Source organism: Nansenia antarctica, assembly GCF_963989245.1.
Source record: "Nansenia antarctica genome assembly, chromosome: 3".
NCBI lineage: Eukaryota > Metazoa > Chordata > Actinopteri > Argentiniformes > Microstomatidae > Nansenia > Nansenia antarctica.
Genome location: NC_137688.1, coordinates 80,149,342 through 80,163,141, shown reverse-complemented (window position 1 = coordinate 80,163,141; position 13,800 = coordinate 80,149,342). Strand labels below are relative to the sequence as shown.

The window sequence follows — 13,800 nt, the reverse complement described above, 5'->3', positions numbered from 1 at the left end:
CTCTAGTCCCCCCTCCCCCTCCCTCTCTCCCTCCCCCTCCTCTCTCCAGGAGGAGCGTCCCACCTTCGACATCCACGACTACGGAGACCGGGTCGTAGCAGCCCTGAGTGAGGTCGGGAACAGGAGGTCATTCGCTTCCATAGTCCACGGCCTGGACAATTTTGAGGTCTGCAAGTACATGCTTGCTTCCCTGCAGCTGGTGAGTGTGAGTGTGAGTGTGTGAGTGTGAGAGTGTGAGAGTGAGTGTGTGAGTGTGAGAGTGTGAGTGAGTGTGTTTTCTAAGGGGCTTTATACACCAACAGGGCCGAGCCCAACCATACTGTGCTGGCGCTCTGGTAGTTTCCGTTCACATTGTCCTTTCCACGACTGTTTCAGCAACTGGATGTGTAGCCCAGCCCAGCTCAGTTCAGCTCGGCTCAGCTCGGCTCAGGACTGGGACTGAGGGGATGTGTGTAACCAGGGTGGTAAAGCCTTGCCTTCCTTGTCTCCCCCCCCCCAGGCCAACGACTACACAGTGGAGATCGACAGGAAGGACCGTCTGGAGGAGACGGTGGACAGCATGGGGCTCACGCTGCTGAGCAAGACCAGGGCCCACGACCGCTTCAAGCACGCCCCCACAGCAGCACCCGCTGACCCCGTCTGACCTCTCCTGCGACTGTGTGTGTGTGTGTTGCCTAACATGGACTCAAAAGGGGACACCCTTCCCCTCACCCGGAACGTTGTGTGTGTGTGTGTGAGTGTGAGAGAGAGAGAGAGCGCTTTAAACACACACTTTTTACATGTCCTGTTCTGCTGGCTCTGTTCTAGGTGCTAATAACCAAAGTTCAATGGAAAGATGTTGTTTTGCGACTTACCCGTGACACCTTTATGTTCAATATGTTCAATATGTTGTTGTTCAAAATGTTCAATATGTTGTGCAATATTGTTTGACTGCACTTGATAAAAGAAAATGATAATAAAAATGTAAAGTTAAACATTTTAAAATAATAAAAATAATGAATTGTATTTATATAGCGCTTTTCCGGGGCTCAAAGACACTGACAATATGGGAAAAACACAGAAACAACAAGCAACTGTCAGCCACGACAACAGACGATGGGGCTTACCCGGATGTGCATGTCTTGAAAAAATATCAGCAGCGTCTGGCGGAGGAGTTGAAATTCCCCCTCAGACAAGGGTGTGTAGACCTTAACAACCAGAGAATGAAAAAGGCACGTAGGACGATTGATAAACAAGAACCTTGTCTGAACCTGCTGCATTAGCCATGTGTTCCATTACTCTTTAATAGTCTTTGTTATAATGTGTTTTATACCTACCCTTGTAATTACTGCTCTGTTGTGTCAAGTGTCTCTTGTGTATGTTTTTACACAATGTGTTCACTTTGAACTTGAATAAACGTAAAAACTTGAAAGATGTCTATAAACTGTCCTCAACGTAATCTTCTGTCATTATACATCACTAACATCAGCCTGCCCCCTTTCCTCTCAGCCCTGCCCCCTTTCCTCTCAGCCCTGCCCCCTTTCCACTCAGCCCGACCCCTTTCCTCTCAGCCCCCCCTGGGAAAAACATAAACAACAAGCAACAGATAATGAGCTCATAGAACACAGCAATGTCCGGGGGGGGGGGCAGGGGTAGGGGGGGTTATACCTACATAATTCAGCAAATGTTTAGGATCGATTTATTGTCAGGACCTAAGGATCTCACGTTTTTTCACATTTTAATGACAAATATTATGACAATTGCATGTTTGTTTGTTTTTTTCTTCGTTGTATGTGTTCTGGAGTGACTATAGAGCAGAAAAAAAAATCTCTTTCTCTTTCTGTCAGGTATATCATGGGTTTTTAATGAAAGCCGTGACCAAATGTATAATGTTGTAGGAAATGGTCGCATTGTTTTGTAAAGGACAAAAGTCTTTATAAGGTGGCCAGATGACTGTATATAATTAAAATGACAATTTATAATTATTAATTAAATTATATACATGCTGCAAGGATGCCAAGTAATTATGAACATCACACATCACATGAACACCACACAATCATTATTCATGACGGTATGCAAGTACCCTAAGAGTAGGCTGAAGCTACAAAGATAGAATCGATTGCCTCAGACAAGTATCCATCCACGTTGTGGTTCAGTCTGATCAGTGAATAACTTAACAGGCCCTCGTTTCACATTGAGAATATCTCTAGAAGGTCTTCAGTTGAGCCTCATTCCAGAAGGTACTACCTTCCCGCCTCTGGTTCACTCCCCTTCACAGATCTGACAGGCCTGGACGGGTGTAAGCAATGTAGGATAAGCTAGGTACAGCTGCTTTAGCCCAGAGAGGCCCAATCGTGTCAGATCTGTGAAACGGATCAAACGGTGGGTGTGGGGAGCATGCAGCACCTGGCCTGTAGAGGGAGCTACAGGACCGGGGGTGGAGGAGAGTGGATGAGGGATCATCCCATCATCCACTCTCCACCCCCAGTCCTGGAAGCTCTCTAATAGTCCAGACGCCTCCTTCTCTCTTGCTCTCTCCCTCCATCCTTCCCTCTCTCGCTCCCTCCTTCCCTCTTGCTCTCTCCCTCCTTCCCCCTCTCGCTCTCTCCCTTCCCTCCTTCCCTCCCTCCCTCCTTCCCCCACAGTTAGGGCAGAAGTTTCTAGAACGAAGAGCAACCTCGCTCTCGGGTCGCCAAAACCGCTCAGTCCGGTGAGTCCGTGACTCCTCGACACACGTCGTCGTCGTCATAGCAACTTGACGTAGGTCTTCATGTGGTTCCGGATGCTCTCGGCGACCTGCGCGTCGCTCTTCATCCTGTTGTAGTAGTCCAGGAAGAGGCCGTCGGGGTTGACCAGGTACATCAGGACCGTGTGGTCCACGATGTAGTCCCCGTCCTCGTCCTTGGGTCCCGCGGCGGCGTACACCCGGTAGTCCCGGCCCGCCTCCTTCACCTCCTCCGCCGTGCCCGTCAGGCCCACCAGGCGGGGGTGGAAGTCCTTCACGTACCTCGCCAACGCCGCCACGTCGTCCCGCTCGGGGTCCACCGTGACGAAGAGAGGCTGGACGGGCGGCAGGGACGGGTCCAGGTCCAGCTCGGCCACCGTCGCGCTCAGCTTGTCCAGCTCGTCGGGACAGATGTCCGGGCAGTGGGTGAAGCCGAAGTACAGGAGGACCCAGCTGCCCAGGAAGTCCCGCTTGGTCCTGCGCTGCCCCCTGTGGTCCAGGAGGTGGAAGCCACCCTGGCCCAGGGCCACCTTCTTCAGCTGCTCGATCCGCTGCGTCTGCAGCTTCTGCCGCTTCTCCGAGCGCACGTACCACCACGTGCCCAGCAGGGCCCCGCCGAACAGCAGGGTCACCGCCAGCCGCGTCCGGAGCTTGATCCCCGCCGCCGAGGAGGAGGAAGGAGGAGGCTTGGGGTCCTGGGAGAGGAAGGCCGTCTGGGTCAAACAGGGGAAGGTAAGGGGACTACCCAGTGTGTGTTGTGATAAGGACCCATAGGGGGAACGAGTCCCCTTTCTAAGGGTCTGACGATGATGTCCACTGTTAGGGGACGGGGAGGAGAGCCACACCCTCTGGATGTGGTGTGTGGAATTGGAGCAGGCAACCAAAGACCTCAACGTACACCTCAGGAGTCTGCCGCCATTCTGGAGGAGGTCTCCCCTTGGAGCGCCTACAAGTCCCAGCATCCTCCTCTCCAGGCAGAGAATCCTTCTGAGAACAAATCTAAAACAGAACAGGACAGGTAAGGTGTGTTAGGTTTCTATGTCCTCTGGAATCTAATTAATTTAAGTAGTTGTTGCATACCTTCCAAATAATACATATCATTAACATCACATTATCAAGCTGGCTACTACTACTACTACTACTACACATACGAACACCAAAATAAATAGTTTCTCCCCTCATAAGACGAAAGACTAGTTTGCCGGGTGTCTGGCTACGATGAATCATTCGTTGCGTTCGTAAATACGCTCTGGAAATCTGATCAGCACTCATGGAATGCCTCTTGTCCAATCAAATTACTTGGTCCGTTTATGACGTTGAACCCAGTGTGCGCTCCGGCACGCTCAGAGCGAATTTACGAACGCAGCCATTAGTTCTAGCATGGCTAGATACAACAACCAAATCAATTAAATTCATAATTAATATTATATATATATATAACAATATAATACAATATAATCATTCGTAATTAAAATACGTTAAAACATACCTAAACGTGCTGGCTGGACGACCTTTACATGCACGAACCTCTCATGTGGTTGTACGACACACAACATCCAGGAGCAGTTTCAGATATGCTCTTTCGACAATAAAGGAAGCGGCACATTCACAAGACACATTCACACAAAACGTTAGCAGATATCTCATGAATGACCAAATTGTATTGAGAAATTACCATTATGTCATTGCCATGTGCCATTACAAATGTATCAAGATTATAATCATTCGGATAACTCACATCTGTGTGTGTGTGTGTGTGTGTGTGTGTGTGTGTGTGTGTGTGTGTGTGTTCGTTCTGCCCCTGTGATGACAGTAATAAGCCGTCTTCATTCCCTCTGGTCCACCATGGTCACTTAGGGAGAAGAGCAGTAATTACATTCTCTCTCCTCTCCTCTCCTCCCCTATGTCAACACTAAGATGATATCTCCCTTTCCCCCCCTCTCATTTTATGATATACTGCATTGGTTACCATCTAATTTGACTTGAGTCTTGAGTATGACAGAGATAAACAGCAACACTAGCATAACAACAAACAGTTACAGTCAATACTCGTAACATAACAATACCCATGACTGTAGAAGAAGAAGATATAGACCAAAGGAGTATTGATCGGATCATTGCAATGGGGGAAGTGTATTCCATTGTGTTTGGCAAAGATATTATGAACTGTGGTCATCTTTTCCTCTATAGGCCCTACCCTATGTCATACACCAATGATGCTGTTCACCATAACGCCTGGGCCACACCGGACAGCTCTACCTCAGCACCACGTGTGTGCGTTTCATTTCGGCGGCCGTGGTAACAGGTTAGAGCAGCCACACAGGCGAGTGTTTCTTTGACTGAAGTGACTGGCGAATTCTCAAAATGGCTTCATGTGATTGGACGAACAAAATGTCAATCTTTCAGCCCTGGACTCAATGCATGGTGAGGCCAGGCCTCCGTTGCCCACCCATTTTCAGTGATTTGGCCAATCACATATTGCCATGAAAAAAATTGCATTACATTGACTTCTATGAGAAACCACTTTCCTGGGGGAGGCCTGGCCTCCCTCAATACAAACGGATAGGGATTCTGGCCTGTAGGTTCTTTACAATTGCAATATTGGGTTTTTGCCATGGAAAAATTCAGATTTATGAACAAAACGGAAATAATATTAATATAAAAAAATATATACAGTATATGTTTTTTGTTAAATAAATAAATAAATAAAATAAATATAATTATTGCTTTTTTAAATCTCTCTCTCTTCTCTCAAATTATTGGGGAGGCCAGGCCTCCTCCACCTCTATGGAGGAGCCTCCACTGGTATACATGTATTACATAATGCAACCTACAACAAAATGTACTCTGTCATTGTATTAAGGCATTGTGTTCACAAATGAATATTTCAAGTCCTAAAATGGAGTTGGTCCTCTTGTTTTATAATTTAAGTATCTTTGACAACACTCATCGCTTTGCCTGTACGTCAATGTAAATCAGTCAAAAATAACACTGGAAATGGGTAGGCTATTAGAAGAATATTTGGGTGGTGTGATAGGCGTAAAACGTAAATTCACCACATAAAAAGACTAAATTAACAAAGTACCTACCCCAAATGGACCATAATAACCACAACATCGGCCTATGTTGCAACAGAATGTGACGAAAGAAAGCACGCCTCCTGGGATGTCTCAGTCGCTGAGCTGAAGGCCTTTACTGCTCTGCTATATGTGAGGGGTGCATACTGCCGGAAAAAACATTGAAATTGAAAGTTTCTGGTCGGAGAAATGGGGAAATGCCTTTTTCAACTCCACATTATCTCAGAACCGGTTTCGGGAGATCATGCGCTTTCTGCGCTTTGACAGGAAGGAGACCTGACGATCCCGGTTGACCACCGACAGGTTTGCGCTCATGGCTGAAGTGTGGGACAGATTCAGACAAAACTGCATCTCATGCTAGAAGCCAGGGCAGGACATCACCGTGGATGAACAGCTGTTCCCGACGAAAACAAGGTGCCGGTTCACGCAATATATGCCCAACAAGCCAGATAAATTTGGAATTAAGTTTTGGCTGGCAGCAGATGTTGAGAGCAAATACCTGCTGAATGGCTTCCCATACCTGGGTAAGGATACAAGCAGACCAACCACGCAGTCCCTCGGAGAGAATGAGTAGACTTTGAATCATATCATTGTAATTGCTAGGCAACGACATAAACAATGCAATGCCGCGTAGAGGGACTATTGTTTGTGCCGTTGCCTATAGCGGTTATAATGCATTTTTATATGTGGGTCGATTTGACGCCGTGGCGGTTATAGGTATAAATGCCTGTATTTTTTATTTAGATGTATCTATATGAATGAATGGTCTTTATTGTCATTAATACAGTACAGGTACCATACAACGAAATTTGGGAGGGGGGGCTTCCCTGGTGCTAGGAAAACAATACTAAAAACAAGAAGGGAAAAGAGCTGGTTTACATAAATAAAGGCTATATACACTATCCACTATACTATACTATACAAATAAAACACTGTGCTGTACTCTATGCTATGCTATAAATATCCTAACATTTCCTATCTCTGAACCTTATGTACACGAGGGTTGTCATATTGCACATATTATTATTGCACATTCATTTAAAGTGTCGCAGTTTGCAGGTTTGAATTGTTCACAGTTGTGTTTCAGTATTGCACTTGATTACAATCTAGTAGCTGCCATCAAATTGTCTAGATTGTCCAGGGCCTAGAACCTAGGTCTTTGCTGTGTTCAGGGCCTGAATGGCCCTGGGGTAGAAGCTGAGCTTCAGTCTATTTGTCCTTGCGGACATGGTCCTGAACCGCCTGCCTGAGGGCAGCCGAACACAGTGTTCGTTCCCAGGGTGGGATGGGTCTCTGGAGATCTTGGAGGCCTTCCTGAGGCAGCGTGTGTTGTACAGCTCTTCCAGAGAGGGGAGGGGGGCGCCGATGATCTTCTGGGCCGATCTCACGACTATACCATATTTAACAATAGGAAGTGCAACACAACACCATTTTAGGAAAAGTCAAAGACTTTTAGTCTATGACTTCAATATTTTATTAAAACATAGTTATGTACAATTGAAAAACCCACTTGGGTCAAATTGACGTCATGGCGGTTCTAGTGTTAAGGGAGCATCTCGCTTCCCTAACAGTGTTGCCAGATGGGATTGTTTTTCAGGCTAACCACAGTCTAAAACCCGCCCAGTGTGATCATAAGTAGCCCAATTGGGTGGGAATACGCCCAATCTGGCAACCCTGTTCCCCTTTTCTCTGTTCTGAGGAGAAGCTGTCATGTGACAATTCTTGACAGTTAATTTATTGACAAATTACATTGTTTACAAAAATCACTTTCATAGCATCTTCAACCACACACTTTTATGGCGTTTATTAAATATAACAATTTATGACGTTGTGATTAAATGTAAAAAAATAAGAAAGAAATGCAAAGGGCCCCTGGGCCTGGGCCCGGTAAGCACGTTCGGTAATTTCTTTGACCCTTGGGGAACCCCACATGTCATTTTAATTTGGTCAGACACAAAGGTGCCAATGGAGACATAGTAGCTCCTGTCCTGTAGGTAGGATCTAAACCAGTTTAAGGGCAGTGCCCGAAAGTCCTACCCATGTTTTTAGTCTATCTATTAGAATGTCATGGTCTATATCAGGGGTCGGCAATTAGGTTTGGCCTCGGGCCAAACATTTTTTGAGCCACTAGATGGCGGGCCCGATTTTTTTTATTTTTATTATTTATTATTTTTTTCCTAACACCAGGGGAGCCACCCCTCCTAAATTTCGTTGTTTGGTACCTGTACTGTAGCAATGACAATAAAGACCATTCATTCATTCCATTAATTCATTCATAAGTAATTGATTGTTAAAAAATGTGACACATTCTAATGCTTTGACTTTTCTTTCGAAAAATGTACACATCGCTAGTCAACTAACACAGCTTGTTTTGTGAGCCTGCTAACAATGTAAAGTAGTGTTGTAGTTAACTAGGTAACAATGTAAAGTAGTGTTGTAGTTAACTAGGTAACAATGTAAAGTAGTGTTCTAGTTAACTAGGTAACAATGTAAAGTAGTGTTGTAGTTAACTAGGTAACAATGTAAAGTAGTGTTGTAGTTAACTAGGTAACAATGTAAAGTAGTGTTGTAGTTAACTAGGTAACAATGTAAAGTAGTGTTCTAGTTAACTAGGTAACAATGTAAAGTAGTGTTCTAGTTAACTAGGTAACAATGTAAAGTAGTGTTGTAGTTAACTAGGTAACAATGTAAAGTAGTGTTGTAGTTAACTAGGTAACAATGTAAAGTAGTGTTGTAGTTAACTAGGTAACAATGTAAAGTAGTGTTGTAGTTAACTAGGTAACAATGTAAAGTAGTGTTGTAGTTAACTAGGTAGCAGTCCAATCCATTACGTTGCAGTATTTTGGCTTGACTAGCAAGTTTGTGTTGTGATTCTCAACAACGTTGAAACGTAGTTTCACCCTTTTCCATAGTTTTGAATAATAAATGTGTGGACTGACGATGTAGCGCAGCCTAGCTTATTCTAATAATTATTTAACATACTTTCATTCTGAATGATTCCCCCCTCCTCCCAGACAAGGTCACATTATTATTGGATTGGTTGTTTGCCTGCCGGGTGAAGTTAGCTAAACATTTAACCTGCTAACTAGCAAGAGAAACATCATGTCACTCTCCAAAGGTGTAAAGAGGAAAGTTGACGGTGAAAACAGGGCATTTAAAGAGGAATGGACAGCGAACTATAATGTTCATCCTACCTGGTTTCATCAACGCAAAGCCGTTGTGAGACTCACATCTTCCGTGCTCACAATGTTCCCTTTCTATACATGCGAGTCGTCCTTTTCCTCAATGAATGTGATAAAGACGCACGAGAGGAATCGATTGATGCAAAAAAAAACTTGCAAAAAAAAACCTCCCACTTTGATTTAAGCTCCTCCCACTTTGATTTAAGCTCCGCCCACTTTGACTTAAGCTCCGCCCACTTTGCCTTAAGCTCCTCCCACTTTGATTTAAGCTCCTCCCACTTTGACTTAAGCTCCTCCCACTTTGACTTAAGCTCATCCCACTTTGATTTAAGCTCCTCCCACTTTGATTTAAGCTCCGCCCACTTTGACTTAAGCTCCTCCCACTTTGATTTAAGCTCCTCCCACTTTGATTTAAGCTCCGCCCACTTTGACTTAAGCTCCTCCCACTTTGATTTAAGCTCCTCCCGCTTTGATTTAAGCTCCTCCCGCTTTGATTTAAGCTCCGCCCACTTTGACGTAAGCTCCTCCCACTTTGATTTAAGCTCCTCCCACTTTGATTTAAGCTCCGCCCACTTTGACTTAAGCTCCTCCCACTTTGATTTAAGCTCCGCCCACTTTGACTTAAGCTCCTCCCACTTTGACTTAAGCTCCTCCCACTTTGACTTAAGCTCCGCCCACTTTGACTTAAGCTCCTCCCACTTTGATTTAAGCTCCTCCCACTTTGGTTTAAGCTCCGCCCACTTTGACTTAAGCTCCTCCCACTTTGATTTAAGCTCCTCCCACTTTGATTTAAGCTCCTCCCACTTTGATTTAAGCTCCGCCCACTTTGATTTAAGCTCCGCCCACTTTGACTTAAGCTCCTCCCACTTTGATTTAAGCTCCTCCCACTTTGACTTAAGCTCCTCCCACTTTGACTTAAGCTCCTCCCACTTTGATTTAAGCTCCTCCCACTTTGATTTAAGCTCCGCCCACTTTGACTTAAGCTCCTCCCACTTTGATTTAAGCTCCTCCCGCTTTGATTTAAGCTCCTCCCACTTTGATTTAAGCTCCTCCCACTTTGACTTAAGCTCCTCCCACTTTGACTTAAGCTCATCCCACTTTGATTTAAGCTCCTCCCACTTTGATTTAAGCTCCGCCCACTTTGACTTAAGCTCCGCCCACTTTGATTTAAGCTCCTCCCGCTTTGATTTAAGCTCCGCCCACTTTGATTTAAGCTCCGCCCACTTTGACTTAAGCTCATTACTTATAACTCCCCTCCTGAGTGAGCTAGAGGTCTGGTTTTCACATATCGAACATCTCGGTGAGACAAGTGTTTACTCAGAGTTTCGGCTTGATCGGCCATTCGTGGCCCAAACGGGGAGCTTTGACGTAAGTGCGAAATCCGTAATTAAAGGGGGCGCCACGGAGCGACCGTTTGAGCTAGCGCCTCGAAACTCGGGGCACGCGACCGGACCCCTGTGACGCTTCACGGTGCCGATTTTTGGGTGACTGGGACTTTCTGGCACCGAGTTCTGTTTTTCATCCTAGGCTTTCATCCTAGGGTGCAACTGCGTACAGTCTAGGTAGGTCGTTTGTTGGCAAATGAAAGAAAATGGGAATTAATCAATTAAGCCACTCCCACTTTGACACAAGCTCCGCCCACTAAATGTCTAAGCCACTCCCACTCCCACTTAAGCTCCGCTCACTTTGACACAAGCTCCACCCACTTTTGACACAAGCTCCGCCCACTAACGGTCTAAGCCACTCCCACTCCCACTTAAGCTCCGCCCACTTTGACTTAAGCTCCTCCCACTTTGATTTAAGCTCCTCCCACTTTGACTTAAGGTCCTCCCACTTTAATTTAAGCTCCGCCCACTTTGACTTAAGCTCCTCCCACTTTGATTTAAGCTCCTCCCACTTTGGTTTAAGCTCCGCCCACTTTGACTTAAGCTCCTCCCACTTCGATTTAAGCTCCTCCCACTTTGATTTAAGCTCCGCCCACTTTGACTTAAGCTCCGCCCACTCTGATTTAAGCTCCGCCCACTTTGACTTAAGCTCCTCCCACTTTGACTTAAGCTCCTCCCACTTTGACTTAAGCTCCTCCCACTTTGAATTAAGCTCCTCCCACTTTGATTTAAGCTCCTCCCACTTTGACTTAAGGTCCTCCCACTTTAATTTAAGCTCCGCCCACTTTGACTTAAGCTCCTCCCACTTTGATTTAAGCTCCTCCCACTTTGGTTTAAGCTCCGCCCACTTTGACTTAAGCTCCTCCCACTTTGATTTAAGCTCCTCCCACTTTGATTTAAGCTCCGCCCACTTTGACTTAAGCTCCGCCCACTTTGATTTAAGCTCCGCCCACTTTGACTTAAGCTCAAGCTTAAAGCTTAAGTTTCAGTGTGAGGAGACAGTGTGACAGCGTTTCAGTCTGAGGAGACAGTGTGACAGCGTTTCAGTCTGAGGAGACAGTGTGACAGCATTTCAGTCTGAGGAGACAGTGTGACAGCGTTTCAGTCTGAGGAGACAGTGTGACAGCGTTTCAGCCTCCTGTCCTCTCTCCTCCTCCAGACAGACAGACAGACAGACAGGCCTCCTGTCCTCTCTCCTCCTCCAGACAGACAGACAGACATATGAATAATTTTGCCTATTGGTCAGATTGCCGACAGCACACTCAATTTCTGCCCTTCTTCAGCCTAGGTTGTGGAATTGGCTATGGCTACCTGCACAGGATACCCACGCGGCCATTTGAAGAGGGTAAGAAGATAAGTTTCCCTGGACCGACTCCCAGTGAACCGGTCTCTCCACTTAAGGATGGATTCACAGAGGTAAGGCATCCAAAATGGGGCTACTTCTTTTCTCTCCCTACTAGTCCTGGGAGTTTGCACACACTGAGAATCTTTTCTTCGGCGCCAATAATTTAGCAGGCACACACACACACACTGGACACGGCTGGAGCTTGAGTGCAGATGCTGAGTTGTCTCACCAGGCTCACTCAGGTATATGTGTCTGTCTCCCTCCAGTGGTGGTAAGTGGAAGTGGCCTGTGGCCTGTGTGTGTGATGATGAGATGATGATGATGATGGGGGGTGATAGGAAGGTCGTAGAGACACCATTCAAATGGTTTTAGATTCCCTGTCCTCTGGTCTATCCGGGGGTGTTGGAATTGTTCTCCTAACCCGCGGGGAACCATACGTTATTAACCCCGGGAGGGGTCACACTACGGGACGTATAACGCTGGCTATGAATGGGGTATAAACACAAGGTGAACATATTTAAGTTCATTAGGTCTACACGGTCATTTGAAGCCTAACCCCAGCCCTCTACGACCCCGGGAAGTCATGTTAAACTGAAGTTAAAACACAACGAGATTGCTAAGCTAACACCGCTAATGCGGAAGTCCCTCCTGTGTCTCAGAAGACAGACAGAGAGAGAGAGACGTGCAGCCACCCAGGATCGAGCCCCGCGTGGAGTCATTGTCCATCATTTCTTGTCAATTTCAATAAAGACAGACACACACAGACACACACAGACAACGACAGGTCATTCTAGAGGAAGAGAGAAATGGGATAATAGGATTCTATTCTCTGACAGCCAATGTCCGCGATTCCACACTGGCCAGTAGATGTCGAGATTTTTTTTTTTTATATGTTTGTATGACTGGCTCGTTAGCTCAGTGTGTAAGTCTGCCGCAAGGTAGACTTTGTAGTCCTGGGTTCGAATCCCAGGCGGGCAGGTCAATTTGCACTTTTCAATGTGAAGGACAAACAGGAAGAAAAAAAAAAAGGCATGCGCAGCGGCAAATAATTCCTGGGCTCAGTCCAGAGAGAGAGAGAGAGGAATTTTCCCTTTTGAAAATATATTTTTTGAAAATCCCGCCTCAAAATATTTTTTTTTTTTTTTTTTTTTTCTTCTGTGTCAGTGTGTGTCAGTGTGTCAGTTATGTGTCAGTGCGTCTACCGGCCCGAGTCTCTACGTTTTGGACACCAAACACACCAAAGAACATCTACTCTTCGAGGCGAATCCAGTCAGACCATTATCAGACCTGCTGGACGTGTCTGTGCGCGTGTGTGACTGGATGTCTACATTCAATGTGTCTCACCGTGTGACTGGATGTGTGTGTGTATATATGTGTTAATGAGCTGTATGAGTGTGTGGATGTGTATGAGTGTGGATGTGTGTGTATGAGTATGTGTGGATGTGTGTATGAGTATGTGTGTGGATGTGTGAGTATGTGTATATGTGTGTGGATGTGTGTGTATGAGTATGTGTGTGGATGTGTGTGTATGAGTATGTGGATATGAGTATGTGTGGATGTATGAGTATGTGTATGCTTATGTATGTTAATGAGCTGTATGTTAATGAGCTTCATGTTAATTAGCTTCATACTAATGAGCTTCATGCTAATGAGCTGTATGTTAATGAGCTTCATGTTAATGAGCTTCATGCTAATGTCTCTGTGTGTATACGTGTGTGTGTATATGTTTATGAGCTGTATGTTAATGAGCTGCATGCTAATGAGCTTCATGCTAATGAGCTTCATGCTAATGAGCTGTATGTTAATGAGCTGTATGTTAATTAGCTGTGTGTGTCTCTGTGTGTGTATACGTGTGTCTGTGTGTGTATGTTAATGAGCTGTATGTTAATGAGCTGTATGTTAATGAGATTCATGTTAATGAGATTCATGCTAATGAGCTGTATGTTAATGAGCTGTATGTTAATTAGCTGTGTGTGTGTCTCTGTGTGTGCATATGTGTGTGTGTGTATGTTAAGGAGCTGTATGTTAATGAGCTGTATGTTAATGAGATTCATGCTAATGAGCTGTATGTTAATGAGCTGTATGTTAATGAGCTGTATGTTAA

General features: G+C 45.4%; 3 protein-coding genes across 3 annotated transcripts in view; 2 read left to right on the top strand and 1 right to left on the bottom strand.

The window, feature by feature from the left end:
* ncaph2 (non-SMC condensin II complex, subunit H2) overlaps nucleotides 1–643 on the top strand; it is a gene marked incomplete at both ends in the record, with an annotated part of 16,011 nt that extends 15,368 nt beyond the window's left edge. The window contains 2 exons of the mRNA XM_080526259.1: nucleotides 50–199; nucleotides 500–643. Of these exons, the coding sequence (XP_080382385.1) occupies nucleotides 50–199; nucleotides 500–643 (294 nt within the window). The remainder of the gene's footprint in view (nucleotides 1–49; nucleotides 200–499) is intronic.
* The window catches only part of LOC308152590 (condensin-2 complex subunit H2-like), a 245,647-nt gene that overhangs the window by 21,354 nt on the left and 210,493 nt on the right, over nucleotides 1–13,800 (top strand). The window lies entirely within an intron of this gene.
* The window catches only part of LOC308153170 (protein SCO2 homolog, mitochondrial-like), a gene marked incomplete at both ends in the record, with an annotated part of 188,016 nt that continues 176,943 nt past the window's right edge, over nucleotides 2,728–13,800 (bottom strand). The window contains one exon of the mRNA XM_080526258.1: nucleotides 2,728–3,420. Within this exon, the coding sequence (XP_080382384.1) occupies nucleotides 2,728–3,420 (693 nt within the window). The remainder of the gene's footprint in view (nucleotides 3,421–13,800) is intronic.